Source organism: Prunus dulcis, chromosome 4 (assembly GCF_902201215.1).
Source record: "Prunus dulcis chromosome 4, ALMONDv2, whole genome shotgun sequence".
NCBI classification, from domain to species: domain Eukaryota; kingdom Viridiplantae; phylum Streptophyta; class Magnoliopsida; order Rosales; family Rosaceae; genus Prunus; species Prunus dulcis.
In genome coordinates, this window is record NC_047653.1 from 11,911,739 (window position 1) to 11,931,407 (window position 19,669).

At 36.8% G+C, this 19,669-nt stretch overlaps 3 protein-coding genes across 4 annotated transcripts; all 3 read left to right on the top strand.

Moving 5' to 3' along the window:
* Positions 1 to 722: 722 nt before the first annotated feature.
* LOC117624917 lies at positions 723 to 4,954 on the top strand. Its single transcript, XM_034356441.1, has 3 exons — positions 723 to 1,317; positions 3,324 to 3,632; positions 4,206 to 4,954. The coding sequence occupies exons 1-3, from the start codon at positions 934 to 936 to the stop codon at positions 4,848 to 4,850; spliced, it is 1,338 nt and encodes a 445-aa protein (XP_034212332.1). The 5' UTR covers positions 723 to 933; the 3' UTR covers positions 4,851 to 4,954.
* A 444-nt stretch (positions 4,955 to 5,398) lies between these two features.
* On the top strand, positions 5,399 to 10,700 carry LOC117626367 (tRNA (guanine(37)-N1)-methyltransferase 1). Of its 2 annotated transcripts, XM_034358030.1 has the most exons (9): positions 5,399 to 6,401; positions 7,096 to 7,194; positions 7,543 to 7,662; positions 7,758 to 7,924; positions 8,468 to 8,538; positions 8,811 to 8,953; positions 9,615 to 9,726; positions 10,183 to 10,295; positions 10,393 to 10,700. In XM_034358030.1, exons 1-9 carry the CDS (start codon positions 5,439 to 5,441, stop codon positions 10,534 to 10,536), a joined length of 1,932 nt encoding a protein of 643 aa, XP_034213921.1. In that variant the 5' UTR covers positions 5,399 to 5,438; the 3' UTR covers positions 10,537 to 10,700. The 2 variants fall into 2 exon arrangements, 1 of the variants encoding a protein (XP_034213921.1); XR_004585552.1 differs by lacking the exon at positions 9,615 to 9,726 and having other exon boundaries at positions 5,429 to 6,401.
* Positions 10,701 to 15,087: 4,387 nt separating this feature from the next.
* Positions 15,088 to 17,131, top strand: LOC117626241. The gene is made up of 3 exons (XM_034357904.1): positions 15,088 to 15,889; positions 16,173 to 16,346; positions 16,555 to 17,131. The coding sequence occupies exons 1-3, from the start codon at positions 15,266 to 15,268 to the stop codon at positions 16,828 to 16,830; spliced, it is 1,074 nt and encodes a 357-aa protein (XP_034213795.1). The 5' UTR covers positions 15,088 to 15,265; the 3' UTR covers positions 16,831 to 17,131.
* Positions 17,132 to 19,669: the final 2,538 nt, after the last annotated feature.

Genomic DNA, 19,669 nt, shown 5'->3' on the forward strand with positions numbered 1-19,669 from the left:
ATGGGAATAAAAAACTCATCGGGTAATGCTATGCTTACCACATTTTTCATACCACATTGTGTACCACCTCTTTAATAGAGTTAAAGCCCACCAGTACAATGGGGCCCACCTCTATTAGAGAGGTGATATACAATGCTGTATGAAAAATGTGGTAAGCCTATGGGAATACTTATTTTTATATTTTTATATTATTTTTGTATTATGTCAATGTGGTAAGCCTATATTTTAAAGAGCCAACCTATGAGTGATGATGCTATTTTTACAACATTTATTGATGATATTGCTAACCTTATCTCTAATAATTCAGTTTTTGTCACTTGGTCCAAATGATACCTAATAAGTTAATGAAAAGTGGAGACCAAGCGTTGAACTTTCAGTTTGAGAGTGAGTTAAATACTCTTTACCATTAAACTCACAAACCACCACTATTTTAATTAGTTTTAAAAACTAATTAAACAAAGTAAATAAATAAATAAATATATATATATAATACTAAACAAACGAATTTTAACAAATAAGTCAAAAATGCCACGTTGACATTTGACTGACATTTGGCTGATTCTTTTAATTTTTTTTTAAAAAAAGGTAAAAACAGAAAATAACCAAATCCATATAGGTGAAAAAATAGAACACTTTTGAATCCAAATTTAAACCCTCAGCTTGTGTTGGTGATTATTTTTGTACGCCTTCTTTTCTGAGTTGAAATTTTAAAGCATGCAAACGGAGCAAACGAAGCGCGCACAACATGGCCTGCCAATGAAACTCTCTTGCCACTTACAAATACAAACCACAAACCCCACCCTTAATAATTTTCACGGCAGATCAATGGCACACCACATTGTTCCCTCCCACCCTTGCTTTCCCGGATTCCTGAGCCCCATCTTTCTCGGCTGACAAACATACGCACCCTACCCTCCCTCCTTCCTGAAATCCATGTCAACGGCGCCATGCAATGCCAAAACCACGCCGCCCTTCGCCTCCCATGCACTAGCAACTGCCGATGGATATTCTGCTTCGACCCGAGTGAAGAGGGGGAAGAAGAAGAAGAGCGCTATGAATTTCTTCTTGTGTTTTCGATCTGGTGACGTGGCCCGCGGTGGCTCTGACAAAAAGGAACAATGTGGTACGGATGCCTTCACGTATGTTGGTGTGGGAGAAAAGGAAAACGCGGCGTTTCCGAAGGTGGTGTCTGTGAGGTCATCGTTGACGTCTGATAATGAAGGAGATGAAGATAAATGTCGCACTGCTCAACAGAGAAATGAAGGACGAGGTGGATTTTCTCAAGTTTTGAAGGCAGTTTTGTCCAAAACATCACTGGTTTGTTTTGTTTTAATCTCTATTATCTTTCATGGTTTTTTTCCCCACACTTTCGTGATTGTGCCAAATTTTTAGGTATATAAATTCCAATAACGCAGCTAATACGTACGCAAGACAGTAAAAACATCAAGCTCAAAAGGGTAACAAAATCAACGAGTTCAAAAATACAAAACAAAAGAGGATAAATGCCGCACAAACAAACGCCCCAAAAATTATAGTAAATTTGGCTTACACCCTTCAAATTCAACTTACCTTACTTGCAACCCTTCACTTTTTGTTCCTATAAATAATACCCAATTTTTATAAGTAAAAAACCACGACTAGGATCCAACTTATCAAGTTACCTTATTAAGCTCAATATCTGATTTATTATAAAATTTTGTCTGCAATTAATTATCTATTTTATTATTAAAATTCATTAATACAGTCAACAATGTGTTGGCCGAAAAAGACAGTTTTCCTTATTGCCTTTTTGAAATTTTGTTTCATCTTTCCCGGATAATAATCTACCTATTTTAGAACTTGGATTTTATTTGTACCTAGATTTTTCATGGATAATAATCTACCTATATATATATATATTTTTTAAAATTATTGTGTATCTATATTTTCTATAAATTATTTTGTACCTATTTTTCTGTAATAATCTACCTTTTTTAAAAAAATATATATAAATTATTTTGTATCTATATTTTTTTATAGATTATTGTCTACCTATTTTTCTGTAAATTTTTTATATTTTTATACGTATATATTTATATTTGTATTTTTCATAGGTACGTACAGGATATATAATTTACAGATTTTTTTTATTTTTTTATTTTTGCAATTTTAGGGGCTATATGTTAGAGGGAATGACAATCAAACCAGATGAGGTGATTGATATGCTATTAATAGGGAGTATTAATTACAATTGCTTGAAATAAATTAGAAATAAAATATGAAGTCTGGTGACAACGATGTAAAAACATAGGAATACTATGACCTCTTATATCATACTGATCATTTAAATTTGAAATTGAATTTTACACATAGATTTATAGAGTGATGGGCATATGTCTAGAAAATAGAAAATGTAGGGACCTATATTGGACAAGCCCTAACCCAAAACCCAAAACCCTAGCTAATCCCACAAACTCTAAAACATCACCCTAACCCGTAAGCCTAAGAGCATCTCCACCCATAAGGGCTAAGTCTAGGGCAAGGGCAAGTAAGGGCTACCACTATTCACATGAATAGTATCAGGCTTGCTATTTGTGGTTCCATCCATGAGGGCTAAGTCTAGGGCAAGTCTAAGGCAATTACTATTCACTTAAATTTATTTATTATTTTTTATACTTAAACCATTGATTTTGATAAGCTTTTCGGATAAGATTTTCAAATCCCAAGTGTTAATATTTATCGTAAAATCCTCACCTAAAAATCAAGATAACATTTTCGGATAAAATTTTGAAATTAAATTGGTGTGGAAAGTGAATAATATTGGTAGGTATGTAAATTGGACAACCGGACAACCATTGGATTGTGCAAGATTTTTTGATCGAAGGCTCCAGGAGAAGCCACATGGCTTGTAACCATTGGGCAATGTGGGATGGTGGGTCCAACAGTAAAAAAAAATTTAAAAATCAGCTGCTGACGTCAGCAGCCCGAGGCCAATTGCCCAGGCAGGATTAGCCCGTGGGCTTGCCCAGGTTGGTGGGACCCACCATTTGCCCTGGCTCATTGTTGCGCGTTGGAGCTCGAATGGGCTGCCAAGGGGGCCTTTTGCCCAGGTTTGGTGCAGCGGTGGACATGCTCTAAATGAACTCTAGAAAGCTAGCATCTTACGCGAAGCAAACTTTTTCAAATACGGGGCGGAACTAGATTTAGATAAAATGAGAAATTGTAGAGGTGACTATACGTAGTACTTGTATATATCATCAGTTTGGTCATATAAATCTTTATTTTGTTGTTCATGTCATGATGTTATTGATCCTTTCTATTAATATTGCATGCATATCTTGTAGGTCAAGAAGAATCAAAAAAGAAAGTTAGGAAAAAATTTTGCAAGCACAACAACAAATGAGAGTTCAATTACTTCAAGTTATAATCATCAACAATGGCCGGAGGAAGATGTCTCAAGAATGATCTCCAAAACGACTCCATACGATGGCGTAGAGGAAAAGGAAGATGTGGTGTTCCCAAAGGCAATGGTTTCGCCGTTGCCAGATAATGATGAAGCAAATGAAGAGAAAGACGACGGTCGATATCAGACAAATAAAGGACGACGCAAATTATCTCGTTTTTGGAAGGAGGCCTTGTTCGGGACATCTTTGGTTAGTTTTTTTTTATTATTTTTATTATTTTTATAATATTTAAATTCTTACAACAAATGAGAGTTCAATTACTTAAAGTTTTTTTTTTTTTTTTTTTTCCTCTCTAGTTTGCTGGTCAGATTTTCTACTTTGGTCATTATGGTTTAAATTATAATAATTTAATCCATGTGTAGTTTGTTATTTATTGCAATCCAAGAACATTTCCGTCCAAAACACCCACTCATGTGAGGGACAAGTGCTTTTTTTAATACAAGCGATATTGGGAAAGGGGGAAGTTGAACTTAGGACATTGGGTGCATGGGTAAATGCTCTTAACCACTTGAGTTACAAGCCCCTTGCAAGGGGGTGGGGACAAGTGCTTATTCCATCACGAAGTTGAACGGAAATTTGAGTATTTCCTTGAATTGCAATGGATAACAAACTACATGATCAAATTGCTATAACTAAAACTACCGTGAAATATACCCTAAACTATCGGTATGAAAGAACTTTTTACATTTTTATTATGAATTAATATATTAATTTTTTCATGGTCTTATTAATTCTTACAAGTAATTAATATTTTATGGACAGGCCAAGAAGATTCAACTGAGAAAGAAGGGAAAATTTTTGGAAAGAAATGAGAGTACAAAGTATAATCAAGAATTGCCCGAGGAAGAGGACCCAAGAATAGTCTCCAAGACTTCTTCTTCTTTAACTAATAATTCTTCTATCTTCACTAAATCTTCATCAAACTCTTCATCTAGGTCATCAAGCAGGTCCTTGTCCAAGAGAATCAAATCATTTCGATCAAGCTCGACGCGTAGTTTAAAAGCCAATTTGAGGTATTTGTCCGAAAAAATCATTCGACCAAGTTCCAACAGTTCAAAAGCCAATCCAAAACCCTCCTCTGATAAAGCCAATAAGTCGTTTGAATCTAATGATTCAAAAGGGTTCAAAGAAGGGCATGGACAAAAAGAGCATGAAGTAATGAACATGGAAAGGAACAGAACAAGAGGATGTTACAAAGCGATTACGAGTTTGTGTTTCTTGCTTATGAGTTTGTTGGGTTTGATTTTTTATGGTAAGATGTGTGCCATTCTATGCACTTCGATGTGGCTCTTTAGTGTGCCTCTTTGGACTGGTGTTGGAGATAGTTCAACAAACAAGGTTGACAAGAAGAAATTCATCCTCGGAGGATTGCTACCAGGACACACTCCAACTATTCACTGCCAATGACTAAGTTTTTTTTTGGTCGTTGCATTTGGTCTTGTTTGTATATTTGGTTTGTGATGTAATTAAATCTGGTATCAATTTCAGTATAGTTTCATGAGCTTTCCTCACATAATGTATGTTTGTATCCATGTTTTCACTTTTAGTACATTTCGAAATTATTGCAATGTGACTATCGATCGGTCTTTAGAAAATCTGTAAATGATGATGTGACACATATAAAGTCTATATATATTTTTAAATAAAATAACATATAAAAAAATTTAATATTGAATTTAAAAATAAACATTAGATAAAATTTTTGATGATGTGACCTTACCCTCCTTATTTAGAGGGCTTAGATGGTTTTAATTCTTTGTAATTGATTATGTTTATCAATGAAATTTCATATTTTTCACAAAAAATAAAAATAAAGGTGCACTTATTTATTTTTATTTTTTTATGATAGTGCCTTTTGGTGATTTTTTTGGGGGTAAATTCGTGAAACGTAACTATAAATTTATTTATTTAAAATAATGTGGTATAAAAACCTCCAAAATATTATCGCCAAGGTCACGTGCGTAGCACAGCATCTTAAACCCTCCGACAGCCTTTATGGGGCCTGATTTCCCGGCAAAACCCAAATCAACGATCCTCAGCCACAGCACCTGTAACATGGTGGTGACCAAGTTCTTTCTCAGACCTCATTCTCTTCTCCTCTCCACTCTCCCCTCAATAATCCTCCTTCCCAAAATATCCTCGCTCCCCAAGAAATTAACGATCCTTTCCCTCTGCAACTTCACCACCACCACTCAACCCCAGATTTCAGACCCAAATCTCTTCTTCTATGGACCCTCCCTCCACAAGGGCACCAACCCTACAATTCCCCAATCTCAACTTCCCATCACAGGATTCACCAAACCCGCTCACCGTCAACAACTACAGGAAGAAAATGAAGAAGAAGAAGAAGAGAATTTAATCAACGCAGAAAGCTTCAGTAGGGTTTTTGACATTGCTGCGCTTCGGGTCCCTGCAAAAGACTGTTTTGCCCTAGAGAGCCGCCTCCGGGGCCACTTGCTGAACTGGCCTCGCATTCGCAACATCGCCAGAGTCGCCGGAGACGAAGTGGAAGAAGAGCTCGCTGAGCTTCTGGCGAATCCAAGCAGAGAAGCCGATGACGAAAATGCCCTTGTTTCGTTGAACCGCCGGATGTACGGAAAATCCGAGGGTGATGGTGAGCTTTTAAGTCCTGTGCTTTACAGAGAAAAGCTTGCAAAGACATTCGATTCGCGTGGATACGTGAAGTTTCGGAACCTTGCGAAGATGTCGAGGCCGAACCAGAGGAAGAAGAGGAGGGATGAGGAAGATGAAGGCGGTGAAGGGAAGAAGAGATTGAGGAAGGGTGAGTTCTCAGTGCTAGAGGTTGTGGATGATGAAGAAGAGGAAGGGGAAGACTTGAAGGGTTTGTTGGGGGATGAGTTTGAGGGCAGGAAGAAATGGAGGGGTTCGACCCGCTTGTTGCTATTGGACGAGCGGTGCGCGAATGGAAGCGTGGAGGACTTGCCTGAGGCAATCAAGGTGTTGTTGTGACCAATAATTGCGATTTTCTTTCCAGTAATATCTAGCAATTGTTGTTATGTGATGGAATATGCTACAAATTTGATAGGCTTTGTCTTAGAAAAAGATAGATACTTGCTTTGCCTTTGCTTAATAGGCCTGGCTCATCATCGAAAATGTAAAGCATTCTCGTGGGCAGAGTGAGTTGCATATGGGAAGTTCTTAATATTGTTAGGAACCTCATGAAAGAATTTTAGCAAAATTTTTGCTCTTGATTGTTGCAAGATATGCACTATTTCTCAACTTGGGAGGTGGTACTCTCATTCAGTTGGAGACAAAAAAGAGCAATCCACCTCCAAATTTAATGTGTAATGCCTCAGCCTTCTAAAATCACTATTTTAAGGTTAGTATTGATCCTTTTACGGGAGTTGTGAATTGTGACACTTCCAAATGGAAGACCCCATTAGATTCATAATTATCTTGGGGGTGAGAATTGACACATGATAGCTGTAGAAATAGTAATTAAGGCTTTTGTGAAACACTGAACTGGTGTATCTACCAGACAGGGGAATCAATATTTATACAATTTCCTGTATGCGGATGATTTTTCTCTGTAGGTTTTGGTGCATCATATGACCATTTTCCTTTATGACCCTATATTCCAATGGCTTGTGACACCATATCTATTTTCTAATGTTCTTGCCCTATCCTTTAGGTGCTGATGAAAGAAAACACTGGGAAAAGTATGTGCCCTACTTTGGAGCTTGTGAGGTGCAAACTGACTCTACTTTATGATTACTGGCAGATGAATGAGGTATTTCAAGATATGCCGTGGCAGTATACCGATTCATCATACACTGCACCAAATTGAACTATAAAAACATATTTAAAAAAAGTTCATTGCTAATTAGTTTCCTCATTTAAAGGATTTATTGTGAGCTTTTAAATCATGCATTGGTTATTTCCAGCCCCAAACCTTTTATGTATCAGATAAATATTTCAAGCTCAGCTTCTGTGCCCCCTCTTCCATTCCATGATTGAGTTTGGAACACTTTTTGTTCAAGTAGTGGAAGTTATAACTAAACGTGTATGTTGATTAAACTTGATGCACCAAGGAATACTGAAAGGTCAAAATATTGATGATTTTAAAGTTTTATGGCAGATATTGGAGGCTTTGCTTCCCGAAGGAATGACTATTCCTTCAGCCTTTGAAACAGTTGGGCATATTGCACATCTAAACCTGAGAGATGAGCACTTACCATACAAAAAGCTTATAGCAAAGGTGCTTTCTGAATCTAGTGATTTTTCCATTTTCACAATTTTCTGCTTGATCATTGTGTTAGTTAATCAGGGGAGGAAACTATTTTCTATACACAGGTGGTTCTTGATAAACATAAGCCAAAGATTCAGACTGTTGTCAATAAAATTGATGCCATTGATAATGACTACAGAACAATGCAACTTGAGGTTTTATCTGGGAATCATTCCCTTGTGACTACAGTAGTTGAAAATGGGCTGCGCTTTCAGGTTGATCTAGCAAAAGTGTATGTTCCTTACCTTGCAAGTCATTTGAGTTTTTGAGTAATTGTTTTACTAATACAGAAACTGATCAGTTCTATGCTAATTATGCCATTGTGTGGAAATTTTTGGCTATTTTGTTGATAACATTCTCTTCCCCTCCCATCTCTTGACTTTATTATTTCACTGTGCTTGACCCTTGTTCATGCACATGGGACAAGATAGTTGGGATCAGGATGTTGTGAACACCAATTTGATATGGAACTTTGGCTTGAGCAGTGTACGCCAAAGTTGGTTTGGTTCTAGATCTTAGGGGCAGAGTTTTATTGGACACTTAGCTCATTTATACATAAAAGTTGACTAGAATTTCATGAACTTCATAATTGTGAATAAAAGGAAAAAAGACATTCAGAGGTGTAATGAATGTCAACCAGAATCACTGTCCCGACATTTTGTCTGATGACTTTGTGTTTTGTGTTTCCTCATTCCTTTTTCTGTCAGCAATGGCTGTTGTTTATATTATGAAAATGAATGACTGGCAAGGATTTTCTTATGTTTCTTTTGTGCAGGTATTGGAATTCCAGGCTTGCAACTGAAAGACAAAGGCTTTTGAACAGCTTTACGCGCAATGATGTTGTGTGTATGTCCTTATTTTATCTTTAAAGATAAATTTGTGCTCTATGGGCCTTTGATAATGGTCAATTTTACTTTTAATTTTTCTTGTTTTTGCGGAAGGGTGTCCGTCCTGGTGGTTTTGGGGTGGGAGTGTTGGGGGACAATATGTAACTGTCTCATAAAAATAAATAAATAATGCTGGGAAAAGAAGTTCTACTTTTCTCACCTCCTGTAATTTTAATGTATCGATTTTGGGCTGTTTACTTTCATGCACTTATATTTCTTTGTGATTGACAGGTGATGTTTTCTCTGGGGTTGGTCCAATAGCAATGTCTGCAGCAAGGATTGTAAAACGAGTATACGCCAATGATTTGAATCCCCACGCAATTGAATATCTGGAAAGAAGTAGTGTTCTCAACAAACTTGAAAGGAAAATTAAGGTAAGAAAGAATTAATTGCAGTTGTTTGTATCTAAAAACAGTTGCTTTTTTCTTTTTCTTTCTTTTTGGTCGAGATACAATACCATTCCTTTTTTGGGTGCTAAAGAGGTTATGTGAATAACAAAAAGCCAGAGCATGATATGATTCTAACCAATGACGAGTATAATTTGCATCGAAGAAAATAATGAGTTTAATTTGATTGATGGTGCAAGACTTATTGGCTTATTTGATGCAGATCTTAGTAAGCACAATCTATTCTAAAAATTGATTAAAATTCTTGTAGTGCTTGAACTTTAAACTGCTATGAATGGTTCTGGTTGATGCAAAGGGACAAACCTGAATTCATTGTATCATAAATTCACTAATTTTAATAACATGCCAGATTTTGTGAGTTAGTAAACTGCAAACAATCACCAGATTGTTTCAAACTTTCTCTTCTTGGATTGTTATTTTAGACTCTTCATGAATAGGATCAAAGTTTTTTTAATTATAATTATATCTATTTGATTTAAGGGGTGAGTGTAGGCAGTAACCTTTCCCTTCCCATACCCCATACCTAGCATGGGTTGTTCAAAGCGCCAATTAACTTAATGAGATGGATGTTTTATGTGAAGAATAAAATGGTATGCTTCATATTAAGGATGTGTTTACCATTCATTAGGTCTTTAACATGGATGGAAGGAGGTTCATCAATGCTATGTTTGCAAGTGATAAAGCCAAATCCATAACTCATGTGGTAATGAATTTGCCAAATGACGCTGCAGAGTATCTAGGTGTGTTGGACTTATTCCCTTTTTACTTATTGAATGCAAGTAAATTTCATCCTTTTAACTGTTGGTTTGTGTAATTGCTCACTTATACTTGATCATAGTTTAAGTTTGTCCTCGTGCACATGCAATTAATGATACATGATTGATGGGAAGGCAAAACTCACTAATTATATGTTTCTAAACAGAGCGATCACCTGGTTCTTAGGGGATTGGGTCACATTTTAGTTAGTTGGGTATCGTTTGCTAGACTTTAGTTGTCTTATTTAGAGAATTATATTTGTGGAACCTGTTGAAGGAAGGGACACCTTAGTTGATGGTCACTATTGTTCGCTATATGTGAAAGAGTAGTTAACTGTAAATCAGTTGGTTTCTGAAGTTGTTAAAGTTGGATTGCTGCTGCTATGCAATACTTAAACCCTCTCTGTCCTTCTCTCTGTGTGATTTTGTCTCTTTGGACAGATGCATTTCGAGGAATATTAGTAGACAGATCCATGGATGAAGAATTTACCTTGCCAATGATCCATGTTTATGGATTCTCCAAGGCTCAAGATCCGGAGTTTGACTTTCATCAGGTACGTTGCTGAATACTCACGTGTTTGTGTATTTCAGTTAATTTTTAAACTTTTTTCCTTCATCTATTTTTACGTCTTTTTTTGTTAATCAATGCAGAGAATAAGAATTGCACTTTCAGAAGTGGCAGTTGATGTAGAAATGCGTAGGGTACGCCTTGTTGCACCAGGAAAATGGATGTTGTGTGCCTCATTCATCCTCCCTAAGAGTGTCGCTTTTGCAAAACCTACTTTGAATATGTAAATATAGATAAAGAAGTGAGCTCTCCAGTTTTGTACATGCACTTTATTTTATAACTGTAAATATATTTCTCTAGGCAAACTCAAGGGATTTTGCTTTTTCTTCTTTTTGGTTTGACTTGAGGCATATTTCTTTGGTCCCCACCATTTGGAAATCATAATTTGTCATCTCCATTTCCACTTTCCTGTTTATCCCTGTAAGTTATTGAAATTAATTGGTGTTGGTTTCTGTTTCAAAGTCTCTATTGCAGCAGAAACCTCCTTTTTTTCTGTGGATCGTATACCAAATAAAGAGAGAGAAAAGAAGAAGATAAGAAGTAAAGAATCTTACTGCCATATTGATTTCTGTTTTAAAGTCTCAACGCAGCAGACATTTTCCCTTTTGTGTGGGTCATTTTCCAAATTAGAAGAAAGAAAGGAGAAGAATCTTTGCCTAACCAAGGTTTATAATCTCTTATATATGTTTTTCCCTTTTCCCCTTTTGTTATAAGCAAATACTACAAACAAAAACTCATAATTAAGAACTTGTAGACATGAGCTTAGCCAAGTTGGTTAAAATGAATGTCCTTCTCATTTTGCACCCGAATTTGAATCCTCTCTCCATAGTTTAGATTAGTTTAAAATAGATTATCGCTTGTATAAAAAAAACTTATAATTAAGAAAAGAATGGATTCCCATTTATTTAATTCCTTTTGTATGGTGGGGTTGCATTAATAAAAAGTGTGTTTTATATGCACCTAGCTTCTAGCTAGACATATCTTGCGTTCAAGTCTGAGTCTTTCGTTTTGTACAGAAATCTCGCAATGCCAACACAAATAACAGATGACAGCGACTTCTTGATGCATGCAAAATTCACCCAAGTGTACATAAATGCCATACAGAAACCGAATATTTCTTGCACAAATTTGTCTTCCTTGAACGGCCCAGATTCACCCCACCCCAGCATGCTGCTCATCTGGTCCCTCCATCAAAATCCTATCCCAGCGTAAGACATGTGCTAAATCTGCATGTACCACTGCCTCACTGGGCCATGCATGCCATATGGGACACATTTTGCCCATTTCAGGATGGTAGTTGAGGGCAATATGGTAAAAGTAACTCATCAGAGAAAGAGACCGAATCTCAGTTCAGATACAGATCTAAATAATTATATCTCCCCTGTGGCCTGTGTGGTCCTGTTTTATGTAAGGGTGGGGCATGGAGGGGTTTAATTTTTTTTTTTTTGTGTGTGTGTGTGTGTGGTTATTTTGTTCAAAAATGGTTAGGTCTTTCACAAGTTGCATAAAGCCAGAACTAGCAGTTGCTCTTTTCTCTGGTTTCCTTATAGCAACCACTAGGAAACATCTAGGACACAAACTGCTTACCAATTCTTTCTTTAATGCCCTTCGAGTCCAATTGTTTTATACCTACCAAGTAAAATCTAAATGGGATTGTGATGATCTCAACAATTTGGTTTTGATTGGCATCGTTAACGTTCATCAATTAACTTGATTAAAGTTGTAATTCATGAAGATGGTAAAAATGTAGACGTTTTAGGTTCGAATCTTTATAAGCACAAGGTCATTTGAATTTATCTTATATGCATATTTGCATGTTTTTCTTATTACCATAAAACTTAAAAGGGAGTTTAAGATGTTTTAAATTGCAGCTCCTTGAATCTAATGGATTCCAAATGACTCAAATTTAGATCCTTTTTTAAATACTTCTGTCCAAACCGAATCTAGTATTGTAACTTCTTACCACTTCTATCTTCAAGACAATTTGCTTAGGAAAATTACACTAAATAGGCCCACACAAAAAAACACATTAATGCTTAGCAATAACAGACGTGAGTTAGGTCAGTTAGTTAATCCAGTGTGACAATATTCTTGCATTCAAGTTCAATCCTCCTCCCTACATATTAGATTAGCTTACAATTTGTAAATTTAAAAAAAAAAAAAAAAAGAAAAAAAAGTGGAAGCAACACGTGTGAAGTGGTCCTCAACCAAAGCAACAATTGTGTATGTGGGCGCATCCTCTCCTCTCTCAATCATTCTATGCAGGGGCACAATCTGCTCACCAGACGCCGATAATCCACCATGTCTATCCAAACCCAGCAAACACCCCAAACATAACATTTATATCAGATTTCGTTATATTTTAAAAAAATTTAAATTTAAAAAAAAAACATCAACTCTCCCATGTTATGGGCCCCCACCTGCCACGTAGAATGGGACCACCTGCTGTGGACCCCACAACGGAGATCCTTTTACAAATAGAATAGTACCTAGGGGCCTAAATTTCGATTCGCTCTTTACGGTCCAAAAATCCAAGGAAGAGAAAATTCCATAAAAGGAAAGTGGAGCCCGCCGGGTGACGTGGAAGGTGATGATTGGAGAGATTGTCACGAGGTTACGTGGGATTAGGACGGCGCGAGTTTGTACACCCTACCATACCCTACAGACGCCTACGGTGGTCCTCTATGGACCGGAGCGGACGGTATTTCCTCATATGGTTATATGGACACGCGTTGGTTGGTCACGCGGTTTGGGCCCTTGACCAAAGAAAGTGCGTAATGTCGCTGTAACATGCTTAATTTGTGTACAAAAATATTGTGTTTCATTCATTTACACTTTGCTTTGTATGATTAGAAGGAAGGAAGATCAATTTTGTTCCGATGTTATTTGTGAACGAAAAGAAGAAAAAAAAAAATCTGGGTAGTTGTTGCTAATCTTGAATGTCTAGACTAGATTTTAGCTAGTTAGGTAAAGTCTCGTATTGAGCTTCTTCGTCGTAACGAATTATATCACGTGGCTGTATTCCAATATCATCATTTTAATTATTTCTCGTATTAGAGGTTTTAACACATACTTTTAACACAATATTAATTTTCTGCTATATATTTTCCAATGATCGGCGGATCATAGTTTTTGATTCACAAAATTAATTTTCTGCTATATATCTTCATTTGCTAGTAAAGCGTGCATCATGACTAACGTATTGACGGTCTTTGGAGAAACAACACCTACTTTTCGGCCAAGAAAGAGAGTTTCTTCCTTTAGAACATTTGGTCCCCCCTTTTGTCATTATGCATTTGAATCATCAATGGTTAGGTTTGTTATATATGATTTTTTTAATATTTTAAAAAGAAACTAAATCAATATCATTTAGTGGTTGGAGTTCACATTGGAACTATTGTTCTTGAAATATTTTTCCCACAAAAGGAGTTTATTAATATCACAAATACCTTCTCTTTTTTTTCGGGTAATGTATGAACCCAATTATTCTAACTCAACTCTTTTCTAATTTTATTTTTATGATGCTCGAAACGATTAATTACTCCAAATCAAGAGGGTGTTACGGGGATTCGAATGTGAGACTACTAGTGTGCAAGTCTAAGACTCTTTTGCATTGAGCTAGATCCCGTTAGCAATTAAGGGTGCCCCCTTTAAACATTTTATGATAAATGTACATTAATTACTAGTTAGAATAAGTCTGTTTTCTTTCAATTTTGTTCCCAACTCAAAAAGCCCTAGCTACTATCTAATAACATGAAGTCTCATCAAATAGCTTTCTGATGTTAACACATGTATGAGTAATAGTAATACAGAGGGAAGGCATCATTGCAAGCCTAAGCCTGTACCATATAGAGGCATCAGATTCACTTTCTTAATAGCCATATCTTGCTCTACAATATGATTGCCAGAGAGCTATATAGCTAGAGGCAGTTTCTTCACTAAGGGTTGGACTGTTAGTACACCCTCCACACCCACCACCTGATCATCATCATCAAGATTCAAGATGAGCTCTCTCTCTTTTCTGGAGCCCCAAAAACCCCCATCAGCCATAGGCCACGATGATCATGGTGATCATGATCAGAGGGCTAATAACCCATTGGGTCATAAAAGCTAGATAGCTAAATGGCAAAGATATTGACTTTTTTGAACATAATGCTTCAAAAACCTAATAATTCTCTTGCCATATTTGCCAAGGGTGAAAGCTGCTGTGCTACAATACAATGGCACTGCTTGTTTTGGCGCACCTATATAGCTGCAGACTGGACAAATAACTCTTTGGCTTTCCGACCAATGCCTGCAGGTACAAATTGGCCTGTCCTCTGAGCTCTTGACACATGTCTCTGGGTACTATGTTGTTGTAGCTTTAGCTTTACCTACAATTGGTCAAGTGCTTTGCACTTCACTTAAAGCAACGTTTTGATTGGACCGTGACATACAGTTAAGGGACTTTGGGTGGCTTGGGGAGAATTCTCTATGGGATTTGTACTTTATGTGGAATAGATAAGGTGCTATGTCCAAGCTCAGTTTTGCTATTTCAATGTCCTTTTTTGAGAGCATTTACAAAGGACAAGAAGATTGTGTGATGAGAAATAGCAGAAAAGAGGGTTGGAGCTAGCAAAAGTCACCAGAGAACAAATTACACAAACACAGATTAAGAGCAAAGCAGAGGCATTGCCATGTCCTTTTAGCCCTCCACACACACACATCCCCAGTAGTTCTACCCTTCTGTTCTGCCTCTCTCCCTCTCTCTCTCTCTCTCTCTCTCTCAATCAAACACACCCATCTCCAACCTTAAAAACAAAAGCCAAAGCCAAAGCCAAAACTCTCTCTCTCTCTCTCTCAAAAAACATTACCCATTTCTCCATTTCCAATATTGACATAAACCCAAGTATTTTTTCTCTCTCAAAACCCATTTCACACACTAAAGTTTCAAGCTTGATCATCATTTTTGCTGAAATGGCTACGCCAATGCTGCTCATGGCCTCAGAACAGAGCACAACACAAGAACCCACCAAAACCCTTGTCGGGTTCTACGAGGAATCCAAACCCGAGTCCACCAAATCCACCAAGGGCACTAAGAAATCCGGCAAAGCCTCAAACTCTAAAAAGCAACCACAAAGAGGTCTTGGTGTTGCTCAGCTGGAGCGCCTGAGGCTCCAAGACCGCTGGAAGAAAATGACGGAACTGCCCCAACTGCAACCCCAACCCCAAGTTGTCAATCTTCCTGATCATCATCAGTACCAGAACTTTCAACACCAGAACCCCACCAGAACCCTACCCGGCCCGCTTGCCAGTGTTCCAGTACAGTATGGTGCATCCAGCTACAATGGACCACTGCTGATCAAGGGCTCTGGTGGTAATGGCTTGTTTGGTTTTGTGGGTCAGAGGTTTGGGAATGGTTCTGGGTTTGGTTATGCCGGAGGTAATAATTTGGTGGTGGACCTAAACCCGAGTCCGTATGCAATCGGGGCTCCGGAGAGGTTTGAAGTTGGGGCTGTGTATGAGACCTCGAAAGAGCTCTCTTCAATACCAAAGGTTCAACCTTTGTCTTCTGATTGCTGTGATATCTGCTGCAAGAAGGTGTATAGTTTTCTTTAGTTTTCTGTTTTTTTATATTTATTTTATATATATATATATATATATAAGACAACTTGCTTGGTTTCCGAGAAAACGTGGGAAAAGTGAAGTCTTTCTTTCTTAAGACAATTCTTTCTTAAGACAAAGTTTACCGAGTAACTATATATTAGTTGATGAGTACTGTTACATTAATACACTTTTTTCCCACTGTTTTTGTTTTGTTTTGTCTTTTTTCAATTTACGCTTAAATTTGCTGACCTTTTTGTATCTTTTTTTCTTTGAGTAGCAGAAGAAGAGGCTCAATAGTCGGAATTACATGGGCTTAAACGGCAGGAGTGGCAAATCTGAGGCTAGTTTACCAATCAACTGTTCTGGTTTTCTCAGATTGAACCCGGAAGCCGGTGGTGGCCAAGTGGTGGGGAGAAGTACAGCTCACTCGGGCTACCGCAATGATGATCAGGTAGGACAAGCATAAAGTTTAATCTTACATATAAAAGAAGCAAAAAATGTGAGTCTAATATGAATATATTTGCTTTGGTAGACTGATGTATTTTCTTTTCTTTTGTTAGTCTGAATATATTTACCCATTTTTAAATTTGATTGAATATACTGATTAAATACTGCTTTGCTGAATTGCTCATGTAATTTGATTGGTATTGGGTTTGTAGGGGGTAGAGGTTAGGGCAGTGCACAGAAAAGGGAGCTCAGCTGGTGGTGGTATTTTCATGGAATATGATTTCTTTCCAGCTGCTGGTGGCAAAAGTAGTGAGATGAGAGGAGGCACTTGTCCCAAGGAGCCAGAGATGTGGCAAACAGCAGAAGCTTCAGTTTCAGTGGGGAGCCATGAAGAACCTTCTGATATTACTGCTTCTAGTTATGGCTATGGAATTGGGGCTGACAGTTATCATAATCCTGTTGATTTGTCACTCAAGCTTTCATTTTAGAAGCAAATCAAGGTGTCTGTTTTGGTGTTTTTGCTGTGCTCATCTATAATGCATGTCGGGAAAAGAACCCAAGATACAGCTTTTTGATTTCCCTTTTTTTGTTAGTTAAACTGACATACATATCATCTCCAAATTAATTCCCATACAAGCTTAAAATCCATGTTTAAAGCTAGCTCTGTCTGTCTCCAAAGTTTGTTCCACAAGTTGTTTGCTTTAATTCCATCCAAGTTGCCCTTATTAATTTCTCATGGGATCTATGTTAATTTCTTTTATTTTTTCTCTACTTACTTTTAGATTCTCATTTAAGTCTTGAGTTCTATATATATATATCTTGTTCTTTTAGTTAACTCTCTATTTAGGGAGATCCCACATCTTTGTAATCTTTTGAAAGAAAAAATGTGACCAGAATTGATTGCTACAATTCCATTTTGGTACTGCTGTAAACCAAAGTTGTTCAAGTTTTTCAGCCAGATATATGTTGTAGTTGCTTAATGAATGAGGCATCAATACATATCCCCTTGTCACGAAGATTTATAATTATCTACCTAACGGATATTTATTTTCTATAAGAATTATGTTAAGAGTCTATGGGTAGAACTTGCTCTTAAAAACCAGCTCACGGAAGGATATCCAAGAGCTCTTACGATATGCTATTTTTCCAATGCGGAATTTTGAGTCCTAACGAATTATGATTCTTCAGCATAGACCAATATTCTACTGTTTGTAATATTAATGGTCACTAGGTCAGAAACCTTTGTATAGCCAACCCTTTTTCTTTTGATGACCAATAAAAAAGAGCTAACCTTTTTCTTTTACATTGGAGGTCGAGATAGCTATATGTTCAATTCATGTGTTGAGAATATTATTGAAAAGAACGAAAAGAAAAACTGTGTATAAGCTCTGAGCATACAGACTGTATATATTACTTGAAAGCGGAAATGATCAAAGCCCTAGAACCTGATCATCTTCAACTCACTGTTGGTTTTGCTCTCTTTAAATTTTAAACTGGGAATTAATTCTTCTTTTCTATTTTTTCTTTCTGTTCTGGAGTTAGTTTGTATGGTTTTAGGTGCTGAAACACGAATAGGCATCTCTCCTTTCTGCTTATGGGAGAGAGAGTCAACAAAACGTTGTGGTATTTTTTGAAAAACGTGGAAAGGGGTTGATGAGAAAAGTAAGCAAAAGCAAATATTGCAACAATTAATTTCTCAAAACGAGTGTATATATATATATATATGTATATATTAATTAACGTAGCTTGGTTTAAGGACAGGTTTTGTACCGGTCTGCATTAAACCAGTGAGTGGCTGCTGCTGGGTACACCAGGCTATATACAAGAGAGCAGAGCAGGTGATCAGTGTGGTCAGTACAAATCTGTGTAATGAGTATATAGATATTACATAAATATGCAGGCAGCAGCTGGCAGGCAGGTCACTCTGTGAGAGAGAGAGAGAGAGAGAGAGAGAGTCTGTAGGAGGGAGTCTCTCAGTACAAGTTATAAGTAAAGGCTATCTATCTCTATTCTATATGCATGATGGCCTGATGGAAGAAGCTTTTTTTCCGACTCCCTTTTAATTTCATTGGTTGCATTGCATATATATATATATATATATATATATATATATATATATATATATAGGCCAGGTTTTCCTTTTCTCTTCCTCTTTTCTTGCTCTATTGTTTTTGGTTATTTTGTTTGTCTAATAAATATTTCTTTTCTTTTGCTTTGCTGCCTGCCAGTGTTAATCAATGGCAGCTTGATGGATATATGGCACAAATTCTCTATTCGAAATTAACAAAATAAAAAGAAATAATCAATCCTTTCTAATCTATATATTTATGCTGTTTAATTTGATTGAACAATAGCTAGCTTTAGGGTGGTATTGGAAAAGATCAGATGACAACTGACCTGAATTTGGGTTGTAGATACTGCAATTATAAATATATATACATGTTAGATTCATTCAATACAGGAAGTTAAGTATGAACATATAAATATCATGATTTTAGTGGGAATTTGTTTGACCAAAACAATATTTAAACACAATGTGTGAGTTTGACCCATTGATCATATGCCAAGATATGGAGTAAAAGACTTCATTCTAAGTGTGTGAAAGGCGCTGCTAATTCTAAGGCGGTGGTGGTAGAGTTTGTGATGGTGGCGATGTGGTACGTACATGGTTTTCTTTTCTTTATTTTTTCTTAAAACTTTTACTCTCTCATGATTTTAGAAATAGCAACTATTTAGATAGAATTTTTTTTAATATATGAACTTAAAAATTTATTTGTTTATCAATCCAAGCAAGAAAGTCAGTACATGTCAATTTAAACATTTTGATATTTGGTTAAACTTCAAATTTGTTTTCGCAGGATAAATGCATGTATGTTTAGGGCCCCCAAGCACTCAAGCAACCAAAGCTTATGGTTTGGGAAAGATTAGTAAGATGCCAAAAACTTGATCACATTTTGGCCGCAGCTAGCCTATCTCAAAAACCATCTTCTTTTGGGTCTTTTGTCAAAAACTTGTTTGATAGTTGATTTGGAAACTTGTATCACCAAGTTGGACTTGATTTTGGGGGTCTCCGGCAACATGACTACTATACTAATAGGTGGGACCAATTGGGTTAGATCCTTAACTCTTAAGTTCCAATTTATAAAGTTGTATTAAGATGGGATTGAGCTTAGGTCATTCACCGCAATTAAGTTAATATAAGTGTCCATATCCAGTGGTGGTCTCATAGAGGTGTAAGGAGGTGCACGTGCCCACAAACTGCTTGAGGAAATGCCTTAGTGACTTTGTTATGTTGTTGGGCTGCTGCGCGTAGCACAGTGCTTATAT

What these genes read in the sequence shown, in the direction of transcription:
- LOC117626241 (XM_034357904.1), top strand. Translation starts at nt 15,266, where the DNA reads ATGGCTACGCCAATGCTGCTCATGGCCTCAGAACAGAGCACAACACAA. An exon ending in GTGATATCTGCTGCAAGAAG is followed by an intron (nt 15,890 to 16,172) that starts GTGTATAGTTTT and finishes TTCTTTGAGTAG; the next exon opens with CAGAAGAAGAGGCTCAATAG. An exon ending in GCTACCGCAATGATGATCAG is followed by an intron (nt 16,347 to 16,554) that starts GTAGGACAAGCA and finishes TTGGGTTTGTAG; the next exon opens with GGGGTAGAGGTTAGGGCAGT.
- LOC117624917 (XM_034356441.1), top strand. Translation starts at nt 934, where the DNA reads ATGTCAACGGCGCCATGCAATGCCAAAACCACGCCGCCCTTCGCCTCC. An exon ending in TTTTGTCCAAAACATCACTG is followed by an intron (nt 1,318 to 3,323) that starts GTTTGTTTTGTT and finishes CATATCTTGTAG; the next exon opens with GTCAAGAAGAATCAAAAAAG. An exon ending in CCTTGTTCGGGACATCTTTG is followed by an intron (nt 3,633 to 4,205) that starts GTTAGTTTTTTT and finishes TTTTATGGACAG; the next exon opens with GCCAAGAAGATTCAACTGAG.
- LOC117626367 (XM_034358030.1), top strand. Translation starts at nt 5,439, where the DNA reads ATGGGGCCTGATTTCCCGGCAAAACCCAAATCAACGATCCTCAGCCAC. An exon ending in ACAAAAAGCTTATAGCAAAG is followed by an intron (nt 7,663 to 7,757) that starts GTGCTTTCTGAA and finishes TTCTATACACAG; the next exon opens with GTGGTTCTTGATAAACATAA. An exon ending in CAGGTTGATCTAGCAAAAGT is followed by an intron (nt 7,925 to 8,467) that starts GTATGTTCCTTA and finishes TCTTTTGTGCAG; the next exon opens with GTATTGGAATTCCAGGCTTG.